Below are 20,433 nucleotides of genomic sequence, written 5' to 3' on the forward strand. Positions count from 1 at the left end.
GATCCACCTTCTAACACTTCTTATTTACAGATAAAGGATGAAGAAACTTACGCTGCGATAATGTCGTTTTCTAGTGGCTCTGCTGGTGGCATGGACGGCATAACGCCACAACATCTTAAGGATCTTGTGGGAGTTACTGCTGGGGACGCCGGCAAGGCGCTACTGAGCGACATTACCAGACTATGTAATTTCATGTTATCTGGCGAGGTAAATTCATCCTTTCTACCATTCCTTTATGGCGCGAGGCTTTGTGCTTTCAATAAGAAAGATGGTGGCATCCGCCCCATCGCTGTTGGCTGTACTTTTCGCCGTTTGGCGTCAAAATTAGCGTGTAGTCACATAGTCTCTACCCTAAAGGATAAATTCCAACCTATTCAAGTTGGATTCGGCAGTAAAGGAGGTTGTGAAGCAGCAGTTCATTCGGCTCGTACTTTCTTAACGAATGGCGAGGTTGAGGTACTGCTGAAAGTAGATGTAAAGAATGCTTTTAATTCTTTGGACAGGGCAACTTTGCTGACAGAAGTCTCAACGCAACTTCCTGAAATTTACCCATATGTTTGGCAATGTTACAGCTCTGCTTCTAAATTATTCTTTGGAGATAGCGATATTAAGTCTTCTGTAGGCGTTCAGCAGGGGGATCCTTTAGGTCCGGCCCTGTTCAGCTTAGGGATCCATAACCATATCTCAAATTTAACATCTAAATTTAACATATGGTATCTTGATGATGGAACCATTGGGGGCAACGTGGATGACGTTCTAAAAGATCTTAATCATATTAAGCAACAGTTTGGGAAAATTGGTTTAGAACTTAATTTTTCGAAATGCGAATTGTTTTTTACAGAAAAACTGTCGCAAGAAAGAATTCTATTGGCCTCTGAATTATTCAATGAAATTTCACCTAATATTAAAATACTTGATAAACGTTCACTTTGCCTTCTCGGTGCTCCTCTTTATAATGAATCCATACAACCACTCTTGGATCAAAAAGTCAGAACATTTTCGGCTAATACCGACAAATTGGGCACTTTAAATTCTCACATTGCATTTTCGATCCTAAAATATTGCCTTTTTGTACCTAAATTAATTTACATTCTCCGCGCGAGCCCAATTTGGAAATTTCATGGACTACTCGATAACATGGATGCCACCCTTAAAAGTACACTAGAACAAATTCTAAATTTAACTTTTGATGAGCACTCCTGGAACCAAGCAACTTTACCGGTCAAGTACGGTGGCATCGGCGTGAGGAAAATTTCCAGTGTAGCTCTTCCGGCTTTTCTGTCCTCTGTGCATAGTATAAAAGAGCTTAGCTCTCAAATTCTCAAATCCAATTCATCATTGACCTATGCCACAGAGGCCCTAGAGAGTTGGAAGGTCAGATGTCCCAATGTCGACATCCCGAAGGAACGTACTACACAAAAACTTTGGGATTTGCCATTGGTTCAACTGACACATACGAATTTGGTTCAAAATCTTACAAGTGACAGAGATCGTGCCAGGCTTCTAGCATTATCCGAAAAGGAATCTGGGTATTGGCTGCATGCCTTGCCATCAAAAAATCTCGGCACACTTTTAGATAACGAAAGTTTTCGTGTGGCTCTAGGTCTCAGATTGGGAACACCACTGTGCCATCAGCACAGATGTCCGTGTGGAAAAGAGGTTGATAAATTTGGAATCCACGGACTCTCTTGCCAAAGGAGCTCCGGTAGGCTGTTTAGGCATGGCTCTCTTAACGATACAATTAAAAGAGCTCTTGCCACCATAAATATTCCTGCGCTCATTGAGCCGGCAGGGATTAGTCGGGATGATGGCAAGAGACCTGATGGATTGACGCTGGTTCCCTGGGAACGGGGACGGGCGCTAATGTGGGACGCAACTTGCGTTGACACATTGGCCCCGTGTCATATCAGGAAGACAGCATCAAGACCGGGAGCCGCAGCAGAAACAGCTGAAAACGGCAAGCGGCGCAAGTATGCCTCTCTTATAGAGAGTTACATTTTTGTGCCGTTTGCCGTGGAGACCCTGGGGCCATGGAGTCTTAGTGCTAAAAATTTTTTACGAGACATTTCACCGCGATTAATAGCCTCAACTGGTGACAGAAGGGCTGGCTCATTTTTTGCGCAGCGGATCAGCCTGGCTGTCCAGCGCGGAAATGCAGCCAGTATTCTTGGCACCATTCCACGCGGTCATGATTTATATAGTAATTAGATAAGGCTAGCTTTAAGTTTTATTGTATTAAAAAAAAAAACTCTAATGACATATTCATGTAATGCTCTCAGCGTACTTCAGTAACTCCCGAACCAGTATTATAGAGCCATCATTAAATGGGTCCCATTGAGCATTATTGTCCAAAAGCGCGTTGAACGATGCTAATGAACGGGGTATAGGTGACATAGATCTAGCAACAGTGCGATGATGTGGGACCACGAAAAGTTTATTTTTTCGTGGACGAAGATTACTGTTGGATTCAGGGACACGTATGCGACACAGTTGGAGTTTTCCCGCTGGGGAAGTTGTCTCCAATCACGCCAACCTGTCCTCCAACCAATCTGCTCATAGTCCATCGACTGATCGTATGATAAGGCACAACAACAAAAAAAAAATCCTTGAAGTACGGGGATGGTTCTTACGGAGAGAAAAATTTTAAAAATTTGAATCGACTGTTAGGCGGTACGAAGTTCGCCTGAGCAGCTAGTTTGTAATGAAAATCACTCATGATAGTTTCAATGCCTATTTTTAAGAGCCTCAATAGCTCAACCGGTATAGGAGTGGACTGAAATTCGAAAGGTAGACGGTTCAAATCCCGCCCGTTGCACTATATTGTCGTACCTACTCCTAGCACAAGCCTGACGCTTAATTGGAGAGGAACTAGGGGAATATTAGTCATTTAACATGGCTAATATTCTTAAAAAAAAAAAAAAAATGCTAATATATGTGTACTGTTTCAGACATGTTCAGACAAAGATGTGACACTGCATTGCTCGCCGACAAACCCTGCCATATTCCTGTACCAGAAGTTTGGCTTCAAAGTAAGTTATCGCCATCATCATCATCTCAACCCATTGCTGGCTCACTACTGACCACATGTCTCCTCTCAGAACGAAATTTTATTGAAATTGGTTTTATAGCAATCGAATAAAAGTGGTTTTTCTTTCTCCTAATGGTCGTGTAAAAATGCGTATTTTGAGGAAACTTCGCTATTTTTTTTGTATCTAGCCAAATTATTGTGTTTTGGCTCTCGTAATTCACGAAAGAATATCTTTAATTTTTATAATATTAAAGAATAAATAAACAAATTTGTAGTTTTTGAGGCCAAAACTTGATTCTTTGAACATCCGAAATGTGTCTCAACACCTCTTTTTGGTATGCACATCGTATTAAAACGTACATTAAACTGAGAAGTTAGAAGTGTATGCCAAAGATCAAATCTTGAACCTCTTTAAATAGGAGGCAGAACTTTTACCCACTAAACTACCGCTGCTCGTTTGATCATGAACAATGATCAACCTATCGCCAGCTCACTACAGAGCACGGGTCTCCTCTCAGAGTGAGAAGGGTTTTGGTCATAGTCTACCACTCTGACCATGTGCGGATTGGCAGACTTCACACACCTTTGAGAACTATTACGTATGCAGGTGTCCTCACGATGTATTCCTTTACCGTTAAAGCAAGTGATATTTAATTACTTAAAACGCACATAACTCTGAAAGGTTAGAGGCGCATGCCCAGGATCGAACCCCCCACCTTCGATTCTCCTAATCGTGACGCGGACGTCCTAACCACTAGGCTATCACAGCTTTTTGATTAAATTTTTGATCATGAATAGAATCATCATCATCAACCGATAAACATCCAGTGCTGGACATAGGTCTTTTGTAGGGACTTCCACACTCCACTGTCTTGCGCCCCCTGAATCCAGCGGCTCCCTGCAACTCGTCTGATGTCGGTGGACGAATAACATGCATAGAATGGTGTAATTAAATAAAATTTGACTATATTACGTAATCTTTATTCTACGGTTTAGAAATAAAACCTTCAGACAAAAGGTAATCATATATCTTCCTCGTTTTGTTCACATCTATTTTGATTATACGTCTCGCATCGAGCAGTCGTAGGAACCCTATCTTATTATTCTCCGCTACCAATAACCTTTTGATTTCCAAGTAATTTTGAGGTATAAGCCGTATCATTGAGCACAGGTTCTTCTCGCTCTCTGTTAAAAGGTGGAAACCTGGTAAATCCATGATATCCAATGGTAAAGACGTTTTTCTGTTTCTCTTCACTATGTGCCCGACCCATAACTTTGATTTGACGGGCGACTGACTTTCAAACTTCTTCATCATGGCCATAGTGTTGTATCTCTGCTCTTTACATACTAATTCATTTTGTTGTTTCAACTGCATATACAATTTCGCAGAATACAACGTCTTAATACCATTCTTCCGATATTCACATAACCTTACAATTTTACTGAACAGTTCATCTTCCAAACTCAGAGATTCCATGAATGCGTCAAATTGCATTCCTGTCATGAACTGCATGAAAGATAGTAATTTTTCTGATTTAATTCGCAGTAATGTTAGGTCAAACATTTTTAGCCATGACAGCAATTTATTTGGCGCTATCAAACCATGATTCTGTATTATTTTATAGCGACGCTGCCTTTCTCTCAACCTAGTATTTAGAGCGCTAATTAAACTGACTTTCAATGCATCCATACACTCATCTTCATCATCTGAATAACTGTCTTCAAAATTAAATATATTCTCTGCATTATGATCGTAGCTAAGTTCAAATTCTGATCTATAAGCATTATAGCCTGCTAACAGTTGATCCGACTGATTGTTTCTCGGTGGGTAGTAACTTACCTCTGAATTATATAAATAAGGAGTTAAGGGTTTAGGGAATAGTGATTGGTCAGTTTCCGGTAACAATTTTAGTTCCTCATATTGAACTTTTTCTATGTAGTACTTCTTGTAATGTTCCTGACATTCAAGTTTTGTTCTTGTGTGGACGCTTTTTGATATTTCTTCCCAATTTCCATAGCCGTATGTAGATAGAGCAGAGAGCAACTTACATTCTTCTTTTGCTGACCAATTGCAATTGTCGAATAACGGATAATCGTTTCTTCTTATGGCGTACTTGTGGTTGTTTTTGTGCAAGTCTTTTTCTTTGCCTGACGAAAAACACGCACTGCACAAGTTCATATCGCATTCACAACACTCTATGTAAGGTTCGTGAGCGACATCGCTGCATATATCACATTTAACTTGCAGTAAATCACTAGCCATTGTTTGTTTCACAGGTGGAGGAGTTGATACAAGACTTCTATGAAAAATACTACGATATTGACCACAAAGGTTGTCGGCACGCCCTGTTCCTGCGGTTAATACGATGAATAAACAATTGCTGTTGTGACTGGTTGTTTTATTTACTTAATGTTAATAAATACTTTTTGTTCTTAATTAGCTAGATTAATTGGCAGTTTAATTTAGGAAACATAGATTTATCAAAAGTTTTCGGTGCCATTTTTAATAAAATTAGAAATTGTAAACAAAAATCACCGACCCAGAGGAGAAGACAAAAATATTTTGATCACAGACCAATAACATATTTTGATGTGATTGATATTGATGACAATGTCACTTTTAAATGGTTTTACGGCTCTGGGTCAGTACAAGACATTTACTTAGCGACCATAGATAATATACAAGTGGCGCCCCCAGAGCAAGTTTTTGTGTTTTTCCCATCGACATAGGAATACATCACGTAGTAGGTAGGGTAGTACATAGGTACAATTTCTTTGGTTTTTCCACTATTTAGATCGTGATTTAGATTTTTCGTAGTACTTAGAGCGTAGTGGTGAAGGCGTCGCCTACCTATTCATGGGGTCAGAGGTTTGATTCGGGGCACGCACTTCTTACTTTTTGGGATTATGTGCTATTATATAAATATCATTTGAGCGAAGAAAAACATCGTGTGGAAACACGTGGAAATCTCCATAATGTTCTCAAAGATGTGTGAAGTCTACCAATCCGCACTCTTTGATTCGCAGACGGGCGCGTTTGGAACCCTCGTAGCTTTAGTTTTAAGTTTGAGTAATAATTGGGGCCAATTCTCTGGTACACAATTTCTAAACTAAACTAAATTAACAGGTCTAAAAGTAGTGCTGTCCTTTTCCGCAAGCAACATTATGAAAGGGATAGCAATAGATTTAGACGTGCCATTTTAGTTTAGTTTAGAGATTGTGTACAACAGAATTAGCCACATTATCACCACTATATCTAACAAATCTAACACCATACCAGACCATCAATAAGAGTAATTTATTACCTATTTTGAATAAATCATTTGACTTTGACTTTGACTTTTATTCCTTTTCTGGGCAAGCGCGCTCCAACCTAGACCTCATCATTGCTTTTTTAACACCATTGTCGCTAAGCGCAAGCCTATCAAGCAATAAAAAAAAATATTAAAAAAAACAGCCAGCGTGGTGGACTATGGCCCTCTTTTCACTCTAAGAGGAGACTCATGTTCAGTAGTGGACTGGCGATGGGTTGATGAATGATGATATTGATGATGATGGCCTGACATAAAAAAATCTCTATTTAATCTAGTCGAGAGTAGAGTTCAGAGTAGAACGTACAACGTAGTTGCACAGATTACACACATGAGTTCGAACTTCGAAGCATATTAATTCACCTTATTTTGTGGCATTTAAGTATTTCTTGATCCACATCCCGTTTTATCGCACTCACACATTTCATCCAAGCACTCACGTTTTTGTGTTTCGTACCTGGGTTTATTAACCGACTTCAAAAAAAGGAGGAGGTTCTCAATTCGTCGGAATCTTTTTTTATTTTTTTTATTTTTTTTATTTTTTATGTATGTTCCCCGATTACTCAAAAACGCCTGGACCGATTTTGAAAATTCTTTTTTTGTTTGAAAGGGTATACTTCAAAGTTGGTCCCATTTCAATTTAGTGAAGATCTGATGAACATCTTCGAAGATAGATACTGGAACTCCTCAACGGATAAGAGTAAATTGCTCGCGATCAGTGTAATAGCTTAGGTCATAGCATAATTTCATGGGGCCACTAAAAATTGTGAAATAAAATTTTTTTACAAAAAAATAAAAACCGACTTCGTTACATAAACACTAAAAATTGAAAAATAATTTAATTTATTACCGAATATATTATGTATACAAGAGTTAATATAGTTCCATAATAATATTTTTTGGGGTCGGTGCCAATGAGGTGCCATTGTGGAGTCCCATAAAAATATGAAGTCTAGACGATTCGCGCAGCAAAAGCTAATTGGCACCGGCACCAAAAAGTATTATTATGGAACTATATTAACTCTTGTATACATAATATATTCGGTAATAAATTAAATTATTTTTCAATTTTTAGTGTTTATGTAACGAAGTCGGTTTTTATTTTTTTGTAAAAAAAAAATATAAGTAGGTACCTACCTACAGTACCGTTTACAGTTTACAGTAAACGTAGACGTTTGATACATGCATATTATGAGAACAGGCTACAACATAACGCGTTATAATTCGATGACGCTTGTTCTATAATATATAGGTACCTTCCAGACTCCAGACTCCCCAGCCCAACCCCAGCCAGTCCAATCCAGAGTCCAGCCAGACACTCGATGGAGACCTTTCAGAGACCTTAGTTTGCGATATAATTCAATATACTCTGTGGTTTGCGAGATCTCATTGTCTGTGGTAGTTACATTTTCATCATTAAACTAAATTCAAATGGAAACTTCTAGTCTAAACTTCTAGTAAATTTACTTTTTTAAGTAAGTAGGTAAAATATGCTGTATTATTTAAAACGAATTTTTTTAATCTTTGATAAAACAAATTGGCATATGTGTTTTTAGGGTTCCGCTTCCGTGTTCTCAGAAAAAAGGAACCTTTATAGAATCACTTCGTTGTCTGTCTGTTCGTCTATTATCTGTCTGAAAGGACTCAAAACATATAGGGTACTTCCTGTCCTGTCCTGTTGACCTGGGTCATGAAATTTGGCCGGCAAGTAGCATTTAGCAATGTCTTTTAGCACAAGTAAAGGGGAAAATCCGAAAATTTGTGATTACATAACAAATTTTTTTTTTTTAAATATTACAATAAAACTTAAAGCTAGCCTTATCTAATTACTATACAAATCATGACCGCGTGGAATGGTGCCAAGAATACTGGCTGCATTTCCGCGCTGGACAGCCAGGCTGATCCGTTGCGCAAAAAATGAGCCAGCCCTTCTGTCACCAGATGAGGCTATTAATCGCGGTGAAATTTCTCGTTAATTTTTTTTAATTTTTTTAACAAAAATAAATAAAAAGTAACTATTTCTTATAGCACGGAACCTTTCGATAGCGAGTCCTACTCGCAGTTGACAGGTATTTTTTTGTTACTTTTGCTCAATTCTATACCGTATTGCACGTACATATAGATCAAAATCAAAACAACGTTAAAATGGTCTAGAACCGATCATTATTATCGGCCCCGTTGGCCCCTGCCCTGCCTCCCTTTCTTTACGAAAAAAACGTTGTGCATGTGTGAATTGGTCAGTTTTCGTTGCGCATTTCTCGTAATAAAAAATGTTTTCAACAATACGCATCTGAAACTTTTTTTAAAATCACTGCATTGTGATTGGTTCGTATAATTAAACTTGCCTTTCATTCGTCAAGCGCGATTCTTGCTGCATCACAAACAAAACGGCGACATTGAAAACACACTGTTTGCATAAAGCGACGTCAAGTCTATGTTCAATGTTCGGCTGTAGATGAATAGCTAGAATTATATTTATCTCTTTCTATCGCACACGTTCCGTGCGGCATTATTTGTGCTACATCTCCCTTGCGCATCGAGTGAAGGCCCTGGAATGTTCTAGACGTTTTAATGTATATAATTTGCCGCGACAGCAGCGTTGCGTTTCATTCATTTGTGAAGTACATAGTGTGAACTTGTGAGTTGTGTGTGTGGAAATTGTGGATATTTTTGAACTTTCATCTAGTTTTAGTGGATTTTCATAGGAACTGTTCTTGTAAGTATTCTTTATTTTGCTAATATTTGATCGATTGGTCTGGTCGTGTCATAAATTCGCGATTAAAACTCATTGCAAACATTTCGGAAGACGTGTAGGATTGCGTGAACTCTGCAAGTCTACATCTCCAAAAAAGGTGTCAACGAAGTCTAAAGGATTGTTCCTCTTTGTTTCAGGTAATTATACAAAATGGGAAAGGACTATTACAAAATACTAGGAATAGCGAAAGGCGCGACAGACGACGAGATCAAAAAGGCGTATCGGAAATTGGCACTGAAATACCACCCGGATAAGAATAAAGCTGCCGGGGCGGAGGAACGTTTCAAAGAGGTAGCGGAAGCGTACGAAGTGCTTTCTGATAAGAAAAAGAGGGAAATATACGATACGCATGGAGAAGAAGGGTTGAAGGGAGGTATGGGCGGTCACAACGGACCGGGTGGCGGCCAGTCCTTCTCTTACTCGTACCACGGGGACCCACGAGCGACCTTCGCGCAGTTCTTCGGCTCGGCGAGTCCGTTCCAAGCGTTCTTCGACTTGAACGGCGGGTCAGGAGGCACCACCATGTTCTTCGACCGCGATATGGACGTGGACATGGACCCGTTCGCCAACATGGGCATGGGGCAGGCCAGGCCGGGCGGGCCTGGCGGCGCTTTCAGGAGTCACAGCTTCAACTTCCACGGATCACCCAACAGGAAGGAGAAAACTCAGGACCCGCCCATAGAGCACGACTTATACGTTTCCATTGAGGATATCGCGCGGGGGTGCGTCAAGAAGATGAAGATCTCCCGCCGCGTCATCCAACCAGATGGCACCTCGAAAAAAGAAGACAAAGTTCTGACCATCCATGTTAAACCTGGGTGGAAGGCGGGGACGAAGATCACGTTCCAGAAGGAAGGAGACCAGGGCAGGAACAAGATCCCAGCAGACATCGTGTTCATCATCAGGGATAAGCCCAACCCGCTGTTCAAGAGGGAAGGCTCTGACATTCGCTACACTGCCAAGATATCGCTCAAGCAGGTATGTGTTTGTTTGTTTATTTATTGTTCATTGTTTCTGCTTGTTTACTTGCCTTTGTTCATTTTTATTGGCAGATGTTTATTTATACTAATGAAAACATTGCACAAGCAGTACATTCCTTCAGAATATAAGTATAATATCTACTTAGTAGGTACATTTTTATAGTCAGACTACCAGATGCCTGCGATATAATCCGAATGGAATTAGGTTTTTAAAAATCCCATGGGAACTCTTGTATTTTCCGGGATAAAAAGTAGCCTATGTCACTCTCCAGGTTTTTATCTATATCCATGCAAAAAATCACGTTAATCGGTTGCACTGTTGCGACGTGATTGAAGGACAAACCAACAAACAAACACACTTTTGCATTTATCTGGTACTGATCATCCAATTACAATCATAAACCACCAATACAATCATAAATGACATCAAAATCTGTTGAATCTATTATAAATAGTGATAAGGGTTATTCACCCTAAAGTTCAATTCCTAAGGGTTGTGTCATCTAACCAAGCACCACATGTTTTGCACTTGGGTTTTCTGATTGTTAATTCATGTTTGGGCCAACCCTACTAAGAGTTTTCCTGTATCAATGAAACAATATTGGGTTTTTTCATATGATCATAAAAATAAAATAATCTCCCAATAATTTCCATGGGAATTACTGTTAAATGGCTGAGTTGAATCATAGTTTATTGTCTCTGAGTGTGATGAGTCAATAATATCAGGCTTGCATGTTAATACATGATAATTGATAACATAAACATATTGCACTTAAACAATTTAGATTCTAGAAACATCTCACTAGCGTAATAACTTTGATTAGTTTAATAACAGTTTTCTTTTAATATTTTCTTCTAAATTATACCCAAGTTGCTGTGAAACTTTTCACCCGTTAACTTTTGACAGCTACAAGCTTTTAAACCGGTTTTGATTTGTTTTAATATTTTACACTTGAAACTTATTTTGGATTTAATATTTTAGTTTCATGTGTTCTATTTGAATTTTATACCTAACATAATGTTCAGCATGCATTGCAATGTGACTTGCATGAGATGGGAATATTCGTTGGTCATGTTTGACATTTCAAATATGTGGAAATCTATTTGAAATGTCAAACCTTCAGATTGAGATTTCTTTATTACATGTTTCTGTTCAATATAAATAAATTAAATAATCCATGCGAATTTTTTTTTGATTGAAATGCTATGTTGTAAGTTTAGCAGGCACAAGAGTTAGGCAGTGTGAAAGGTCTTTATGTTGATATTTTTGGACCTTGATTTATATCATAAAAAAATGAAAATATTGAATAGTTCTTGTTAACTAAACTCCATTCTCTTTTGTTGCAGGCACTCTGTGGCACCATCATTGAAGTACCAACAATGTCAGGTGAGAAGATAACCGTCAACCTTCAGGGGGAGATCGTTAAACCCTACACCGTCAAGAGATTCCCAGGCTACGGGCTGCCGTTCCCTAAGGAACCTACGCGGAAGGGTGACCTGCTAGTTGCATTTGACATTAAATTCCCCGACCGACTTAGTACATCTGCTAAAGAGATACTTATGGACACTTTACCTAATTAGTTTACATTTTAAGACTATCAGGTACCTTATTGGCAAGTCTTTAAAAGTTCCCAGGCTACAAGCTGCTGTTCCCTAGGGAACATACGCGGAAGGGTGACTTGCTAGTTGCATTTGACATTAAGTTCCCTGACCAACTTAGTACAGCTGTTAAAAATATACTTATGGACACTTAGTTTACATTTGAAGACTATCAGGTACCTCATTAGCAACTTGGGGCTCTTATTCACTGACTGTTGAATACTGAAGAACTGCTGAGCTGCTTTAATTTTAAAGGCATAAGGCTCAATTTACACCGCTGCGGAATGGAATGGAAGCCACTTTTTGCTACGAAATTGTACATAGCATAATGAACTTTATGTCAAAAATAGGAGCCATAAAAAGGTCGCGAGTCTTCCGGGGAAACCTCGCGCATTCTCGAGAGTTCCCCTAGCTACAGTCGGTCACAGATCTTCCTTTTCTCATCTTTCTCTTCTGCCTCACAAATGCAATATAAAACTAAGATCCAAGTCAACCATCCTTGTCAAGTAATTAATTCAGACTGAATGTCCCTCAAGGTGCAGTTGTGGGAATTCGCTGGAATGTGCGAGAATACTCGAGCATTCCAGCGAATTCGCGCGCCTTTCGCGTCATGAGGCGAATTGACGCTTCTATTCCATTCCGCGGCGGTGTAACTTGAGCGTAAATATTTATTGATGATTTTTTAATGTTTGCTAAATAGCAGATGTCAAATTTAAGATGCCCTTATAATTTAAGCAGCTTAACTGATAAGGCATTCAAATAATAACCATGTGTAAAATGCATTGATAACAACACTTTGTAGCTTGTAATGTTTCTAAAGATTGTACATAATTTTCCATTGAATGGAATAAATGTATTGTTTCACACATGCTTATGTTTTGAATGTCATGGTGGATAACACCCCAAGGAGTATGAATAATGCTCAAAAATGTTAATGGGACATTCCTATGGGTTTTCAATATTTAAATGCTTACTCATATTATTATGTTGAGTTTTAGTTGGGCAGACTGCTGTCGCGTGTGAAGGAACTTAAGGCCTCCCCAGACGATCAAGCATGCTTGGCAGGCACTTTCTTGACAAGTTTAAATGACCAAGTCATTTGCCATTTAACTGGTGACTGTCAAGCAATTTTGATTGTGCTGAGGATGGTAATTTTGAATTGTAAACAAGTAACTACAAGAGAAAATCTCACAATTATTAATAGATTTTTTTTCTTGTTTCTACTTTCAATAAGGTATCTACAAACTTGCCAACTTGGTAACTTCCAATTCCATATTTTAGCACTGGGCCCAATCTATTCCAGATTCCTTAGTCTGTAGATTGATTAATCCTGTTGACCTGACTTGGTTGGTATGTGTTTACAGCTAACTTGTTGGCAGTTGGCACATTTGTAGAAGGCTTGAGAGTGCAATTTAATTTAGTTAAAGTGTGTGCGAGTGTTTTCTATCCGTTTTAGAATAGGAAGCAGTGAGGTTGTGACTTACTGTTAACTGTATTATTTAATTTTTGTAAGTTGTAAATATTTTGTAATTGTAAATATTTGATTGATTGAGTGAGATGCAGTGATTGTAAGTTTTAGGTTTTGTAATTTTTTTGACTGATTCTGTAATAAAGTAAATAATTAAAATAGTGACATGTTTTCATTTGTTTTTTCAGTGACAGGGGCCTTACATGTTTTAAGTCTACCATATTGCATAATTAAGTTTGAATTGAATCCAGTAGATTGGACAGTGTGTATGTGACTTAAATATATACTTGTAAATTGGATGGTAGATTTGAACGTGTATAGCGCCCCTAATGTAAACCAATTAATAATAATATATTTATAATAATTAGTGGTAATAGTAAGGCTGGTCATACACAGACTGCTCGAGCGGTTAGCCAGTGATCAACATACACGGACCGCTCTTGCAGTCAGAGTCAACAGCTTGAAGCTGCCATCGAACAGTTAGCTTAACTGCTCGGACAGCTTCAAGCAATTTCAATGCGGGCGGGAAGCGTGCGCGACGTGGAATGAGGAGCGCGGGCCGAGGTAACTGCGCGAGAGCGGTCGACAGCTCGAGCAGTCAGTGTGTGCCTGGCGACTGCTTGACCGCCCAACCGCCCGAAGCAGTTGCAACTGCTTGAGCGGTTCGTTGTATGTACGTACGTAGAAGTCTGTAGTTCAATACGCAGCCGCAGCTTGAAGCAGTCCATCCTGACTGCTTCAAGCTGTCCGTGTATGGCTGGTCTAATATTTATTAGCTTAAACAATATAATAATAGTAGATTTCCTTGACTGCAAAAGAAAAACTTATTACTTATAATTACTGTGAAAATAAACAGAATTATTAAACATTTGAAGCTTGTTTTTTTAATTTTCCTTTCTCCATGAATTTTCTAGTTCATTTCCTAAGGACAGATTTTCATAATTCTCTAATTTTCAATCAAAAGGGCTTCCAAGATGGTCAAGCAGCTTGATGGCAAACAGGTACTTGCTTGAGCCATCGGCCAGGCACAGGCCATTTACAATATTTGCTTGATGTTTTGAGTAGCATTTAAGATACAGTACGCGGTCGACAGTGATTTAGAAGGAGATAGCAGCAGATATTTTGTAGAGCGTTGTCCCTGTCGTTGAGTTTTTTTTTTGCTTGCCATCAAGCCGCTTGACCGTCTCGAAAGCCCTTTACAGTTCAGTTAGCATGCAATAGATTATTCCTTGCGGAAGGACCGCTCAAGCATTTTGCTGCTCAGTGTGCACTGATCCTAATGGCTTGGGCAGACGAGGGAGACCTATTTTTGTCCGTGGAGGACAAAAATGGGTACCTAAACTTCATCGCATAACGCACACGATAGACTATACCTACTACGGCGAAACACCGTATTAAAAGAAGGGGGACTTTTGTCCTCCGCGGACAATAATAGGGTCTTGGACGGTAGTAATAAAATAATGTGATTTTTTGTGTAGCGGTAGTTTATGGGGCTAGAATTCATTATTAAAGAATAATAAAAATCATGATTTTTTAATTAATCTGTTTAATAATGTTTCTAGCCCCATAAACTAAACATATACAAAAAATCATCAGCTATAGGTACGAAATGTCATTTTATTAGTACAGTTCATGAGCCTATAATTTTATAGTCCCTACTCTGCGGAGGCCGCTGGGTCTATTCTAATTTCTATTGCAGTTTGGATGTGGTTATGTAACAGAGATCTTTACTCGCCACGTAGTTAGGTAGTTGTGCGGTGTGCCATGCTATAGTCGACGCATTTTAAACTGAGTCGTCGAGTTATCTCTCTGTTCGCACTTACCTACGACTTGTAAGTGCGAGCGAAACAGACAGATAACTCGACGACTCAGTTTAAAATTTATATCAAACAACCGCATCCAACTGTAATTTTGCAGTCCAAACTTTGATTGACACTGGTTATTTCTATTTAGGTACTATAATAATTCCAAGTTCAAAATAATTTAAACCCCATTAAAAACGTTGGGGACATAATGTAATGGGCGTCGTTTAGTGTGTTTAATAAATAGTTGTGGAGGAATGAGTGACGTCATTCGTGCTGGCACGGGAGCGGACCTTGGCGCGGGCTGGATTATCGAGGCCACAGAACACGCAGTTTTATATGCTTTGTGGCCACTAAAAACGCGAATTTAATCATCACTTTTATATTATTACGAAAATGCTTTTTTTAATTTATAGACTTGCGCTTGACTGCAAACAAACTTGCAAGTGCTAACGGTAGACGCAGACGCAGCAGGAACTGGAAAAATATTCCATCCCGACTGACTGGATAAGTAGGTACTTATAAATAGTTACTTACCTATGTAGGTTCTTTGAGAAAAAGACTCAATATGGCGGCTGTATGGTGCCATTTTCAATCGTGGATAATTTAAGTCTTCAGTTCGCCTTTTGGCAGGGCACACGTTTTTCAGGGTTCCGTACCTCAAAAGGAAAAACGGAACCCTTATAGGATCACTTTGTTGTCTGTCTGTCTGTCTGTCTGTCTGTCTGTCTGTCTGTCTGTCTGTCTGTCAAGAAACCTACAGGGTACTTCCCGTTGTCCTAGAATCATGAAATTTGGCAGGTAGGTAGATTTTATAGCTGAGATTTGGGGAAAAATCTAAAAAACGGGAATTTAGGATTAGATCACACAAAAAAATTAAATTGTGGTCATGAACTAATAATTAGTATTTTCAACTTTCGAAGTGAGTGACTATATCAAGTGGGAGTATCAATATTTTTATTTATTTTTATCTAAATATATAAAAGGAAAAGGTGACTGACTGACTGACTGACTGACTGACTGACTGACTGACTGACTGACTGATCTATCAACGCACAGCTCAAACTACTGGACGGATCGGGCTGAAATTTGGCATGCAGATAGCTATTATGACGTAGGCATCCGCTAAGAAAGGATTTTTGAAAATTCAACCCCTAAGGGGGTGAAATAGGGGTTTGAAGTTTGTGTAGTCCACGCGAACGAAGTCGCGAGCATAAGCTAGTGCATCATAGTTTTTGAATTATCGTGCAAAATGTCGAAAAAATACGACTGTAGTACGGAAACCTCATTGCGCGAGCCTGACTCGCACTTGAACGGTTTTTTTATTTACTAACGATAGGTCTTCAGCATATTTAAGCTTTAAAGCTAGCTTGAATGGTGAAACTGTGAAACGCAGGTTTCATGGCCATTCTGCAGTCGAGCGGGACATTGAAGTGTTCGACGTCACAAGTAAAAATATCTGCGGCGCCGCCTCCACGAGATATTACCTACTTTGTGATTGCTGATTATTTCCCGCTCGTTTAGACCTTCATAACTTTTGTCTAGAAACAGGTATTTCTCAGTTTTATCCTTGCTTGTTGCTGTTTTGGCTTAAACATTTGAAAAGAGCAATATCGCGGAGTTTCTTGCTGGTTCTGCTTGGTGGTAACGGCAATCCTAATTTGTGGTAGGTGAATTATTCTGACGATGCAAAATCAATTGTGAAAGTTTATTTTATCATCATCATCAGCCTGTAGACGTCCACTGTTGGACATAGGCCTTCCCTAAAGAGTGCCACCACACCCGGTCCTCAGCCTTCCTCATCCAGCCACTTCCCGCCAGCCTCTTTATATCGTCGGTCCATCGTGCTGGAGGGCGTCCCACACTACGCTTGCTTAAAAGTTTATTTGAAAAATAATTTATTCTATTCTTTTTATTGAATTAAATGGAGGGGTATGAAGTGAGATTAAATTGCTTACCTACTTAAGTTAGAGGTGCTTGCCCGGAATCAAACCCCTGACTTCCGGATATGAGCCGGACATCTTAACCACTAGGCTATCACGGCTGCGCTATATGCCTAAGTACATAATATTTTATTTACTCCTGAATTAGATACAGACTTTAATGTACGAGGAACCTATCTATCTAATCTAGACCGGGGAATAACCTTTTCAGTTGAGTCATATTTTTTTTACCTGAATTTCAGCCGAATAGAATTCCCGAAACTTCGAACTTTAAAAATTTAATGATTATATAAAAGGAAAAGGTGACTGACTGACTGACTGATATTTCAACGCACAGCTCAAACTACTGGACGGGTCGGGCTGAAATTTGGCACGCCGATAGCTATTATGACGTAGGCACCCGCTAAGAAACTAGGATTTTTGAAAATTCAACTCCTAATGAGGTGAAATAGTGGTTTGAAATTTGTGTAGTCCACACGGACGAAGTCGCGAGCATAAGCTAGTGATCTATAAAATATTATCAATGCGAAAGAGTGTCTGTGTGTCTGTAGACTGTCTGCTATCCTTTTCACGGCCTATCCGTTTCACCGATTTTGATGAAATTTTCATTCTGAAAAATCAAAGTTTTAAAAAACCTAAATTAATGAGGATGAAGTCTAATCTAATCCATACTAATAAAATAAGCTTTAGTGTAAAAGTTTAGGGCAAAACTCTAAACCCTATTGTCCGCGGAGGACAAAAATGGGTCACTAGAACTATGTACATCGCATAACGCACACGATGGACTTATATTTTGTCCTCCGCGGACAATAGTCCCTCGTCTGTGCAGGCCCTAAACCTTACTAAACCTCGCAGAATCTGTAAATTACAATAAATAAACGTTTATTCGCTAGAATGTGGGTACATGTTTAGGTCTTACCTACATCAGTCGAGTCACCTTACACATTCTACGGGTGTGCAAATTGTTGATGAATCTTTTAACATTTTCATTCTGGTTCATTACATGACGAAATCAAAAATTTATTAGGTAGGAACCTAAGTACTAAGTACCTGTATATTTTGTTGGTGAAAACTGAATGAAAATTCCTTCTGTAGGTAGTTTCTGAAATCAGTACTGCATACATAGACAGAAAAACTTCAGCCGAGGGACTTTGTCTAGATACTTTACTATTTATGTATGTCAGCAGGAAATAGACATACAATTCGTTTGGTCGGTAACTAGGTAACTGGAGCGTTCTAAATAAAAAAGGTGAACGAACGGTCACTGTTTAATATAGGTCGTAAACATAGTGAGTAATTAACATTGTTTTTCAGCACTATTATATCTTCTGTGGTTCAGCCAAGTAGTTTCATTACGGTTTGAAATCATCATCATCATCAACCGATAGACGTCCACCACTGGACATACCTAGGTCTCTTGTAGGGACTTGACGCACGCCACGGTCTTGCGCCGTCGCCATCCAGCGGCTCTGATGTCTTCACTGCGTCTTCCGGTGCGAGGGCGCCATTCCAGCTCCTTGGGACCCCAACGTCTATCGGTTTAACGAACTATGTGCCCTGCCCATTGCCACTTCAGCTTCGCAACTCGTTAAGCTATGTCGATTACTCTAGTTCTCCTACGGATCTCCTCATTTCTGATTTCATCTGATTTCATCATGATCATCAATCCATATGCAGTTCACTAGTCACTATACTAAGCGGTTTACCACACTGGCCAAATGCGGATTGCCACACTTCACACACCTTTGAGAATGCAAGTTTCTTCACGATGTTTTCCTTCACCGTTAACCAAAGCACGAAGCTTGCCGGTAGTAAGTAATTATTGTGAGATAAGTAAGCGAGTGAGTTATTAAGCTTACAATGTTTTCCGAATGCCATATTATGTAGTATAAGCTCATCTCTTTCCTGATACCTCGACGTGGGCGCTGACATTTCATATTCCAGAGCACGAGATTTACAACGAGACCACTTTCACTTACAACGAAATTGATCTTTTACGAAGGTTTGTGTTTTATACCTACAACTTACAAGACATTTAATTACCTGTACTGTTGACATATTGTGGATGAGAGACATGGTCGCAAACTAGGGCATCATAAGAAAGCTTAGAGCGACGATAGAGAGAGCTATAATGCTTGTAGTTTCTCTCGATCGAATCAGAAATAAGGAGATCCGTAGGAGAACTAGAGTAACCAACATAGCTCAACGGGTTGCGAAGCTGAAGTGGCAATGGGCAGGGCACATAGTTCGTACAACCGATAGACGTTGGGGTCCCAAGGTGCTGGAATGGCGACCTCGCATCGGAAGACGCAGTGTTGGAAGACCCCCCACTAGGTGGACGGACGACATCAGACAAGTCGCAGCGAGCCGCTGGATTCAGGCGGCGCAAGACCGTGGCGTGTGGAAGTCCCTACAAGAGACCTATGTCCAGCTGTGGACGTCTATCGGTTGTTGATGATGATGATGGTAATGATGACGTGTACTGTATAAGACGGACAGATAAAAATCTTTTGGGGTCTACAATTATAACGATAAGTTTTTGCCCATGAGTTTCATGCGTGTGGAGTACACAAATTTCAAACCCATGTTTTATCAATTTAGAGGTTGAATTTTCAAAAATCCTTAGATGTCTAGGTACCTACGTAATAATATAGCCTATCTGCATGCATGCATAGCCCGATCCGTCCAGTAGTTTGAATTGTGCGTTGAATAGATCAGTCCAGTCAGTTTTTCCTTTTCTATATTATAAGAAAGTCAAAGACATTTTAAGAAAGTCTGATAAATGTTTCCCCCGATTAGAATTATCAAAATTTATTTAGATATCACGTACTTAGTTACCTACCGTAGGTAACTACGTGATATTTATCTTTTTGCTTGTGTGAAAAGCACTAGACGGAACAGCAAGTGCGAAATTACTGGAAAGGCATGTAGCAGATATGCACATAGCATCGGCCGTCAAGCACCTTCGAGAAACTGCGGTAATCGGGTCGTCGTCGTCGCGCGAACCGGTATTTGTCCGACAAACGCGATTAGAATGGCTCTGCTGTGTTGCCAAGAAATAGCTTTAAAAATCAACTCAAAGCGGCTGCGCGATTGCGGGAGAATGACAGCTATAATGTCACGATCGCAATCATCTCTGATTGGTCAACGCTCGCTCAGTATTGGCTACAATACAATGCATTGTTGCAACAAGAATCGCACAAATTCAGACAATCAGAACATTGAGATTGTAATAATGATTGATGCAGGTTTTAGACAATCGCCCAGAGGTAATAGTTAGTTCATGACGACAACGGGACTACATGTGTGAGAGTTGAGACGTTACCCTCCTGGTCTGGGGTTTGGCGTTTTTATTTGTCGATATTTTAACCCAATTGCTCGGGTCGTGGTCACGACGGGACTGCGATGCTGCGAGAGATGAAGTTATATCAATCGAATAAAACTGGAGTTTCTCCTGGTGGTCGTGTAAAAAATGCGTATTTTGGGGAAACTTCGCGAATTTTTCTGTATCGAGCCAAATTGCGCCAAACGTGTTTCGGCTCTCATA

At 39.6% G+C, this 20,433-nt stretch overlaps 4 protein-coding genes and 1 long non-coding RNA gene across 6 annotated transcripts in view; 4 read left to right on the forward strand and 1 right to left on the reverse strand.

Moving 5' to 3' along the window:
- Atac2 (Ada2a-containing complex component 2) overlaps nt 1-5,413 on the forward strand; it is a 29,812-nt gene extending 24,399 nt beyond the window's left edge. Inside the window, exons 13-14 of the mRNA XM_034974146.2 lie at nt 2,949-3,029; nt 5,306-5,413. Of these exons, the coding sequence (XP_034830037.1) occupies nt 2,949-3,029; nt 5,306-5,398 (174 nt within the window). The 3' untranslated portion in view covers nt 5,399-5,413. The remainder of the gene's footprint in view (nt 1-2,948; nt 3,030-5,305) is intronic.
- Nucleotides 1-20,433, forward strand: part of LOC138404290 (uncharacterized) — a 127,348-nt gene that overhangs the window by 52,788 nt on the left and 54,127 nt on the right. The gene's annotated exons all lie outside the window — the stretch shown is intronic.
- The window catches only part of Uba5 (Ubiquitin-like activating enzyme 5), a 120,634-nt gene that overhangs the window by 46,074 nt on the left and 54,127 nt on the right, over nt 1-20,433 (forward strand). The gene's annotated exons all lie outside the window — the stretch shown is intronic.
- Ada2a (Transcriptional adapter 2A) lies at nt 3,999-5,311 on the reverse strand. The gene has a single exon (XM_034974162.2). The coding sequence runs from the start codon at nt 5,289-5,291 to the stop codon at nt 4,014-4,016; it is 1,278 nt and encodes a 425-aa protein (XP_034830053.1). The 5' UTR covers nt 5,292-5,311; the 3' UTR covers nt 3,999-4,013.
- On the forward strand, nt 8,902-14,015 carry LOC117987738 (dnaJ protein homolog 1). 2 transcript variants are annotated; one of them, XM_034974793.2, is made up of 4 exons: nt 8,902-9,055; nt 9,232-10,072; nt 11,422-11,676; nt 11,850-14,015. In XM_034974793.2, the coding sequence occupies exons 2-3, from the start codon at nt 9,245-9,247 to the stop codon at nt 11,653-11,655; spliced, it is 1,062 nt and encodes a 353-aa protein (XP_034830684.1). In that variant the 5' UTR covers nt 8,902-9,055; nt 9,232-9,244; the 3' UTR covers nt 11,656-11,676; nt 11,850-14,015. The 2 variants fall into 2 exon arrangements, with proteins under 2 accessions (XP_034830684.1, XP_034830678.1); XM_034974787.2 differs by having other exon boundaries at nt 11,422-14,015.

The sequence above is a fragment of the Maniola hyperantus genome, chromosome 2 (genome assembly GCF_902806685.2).
Source record: "Maniola hyperantus chromosome 2, iAphHyp1.2, whole genome shotgun sequence".
Lineage (NCBI taxonomy): Eukaryota > Metazoa > Arthropoda > Insecta > Lepidoptera > Nymphalidae > Maniola > Maniola hyperantus.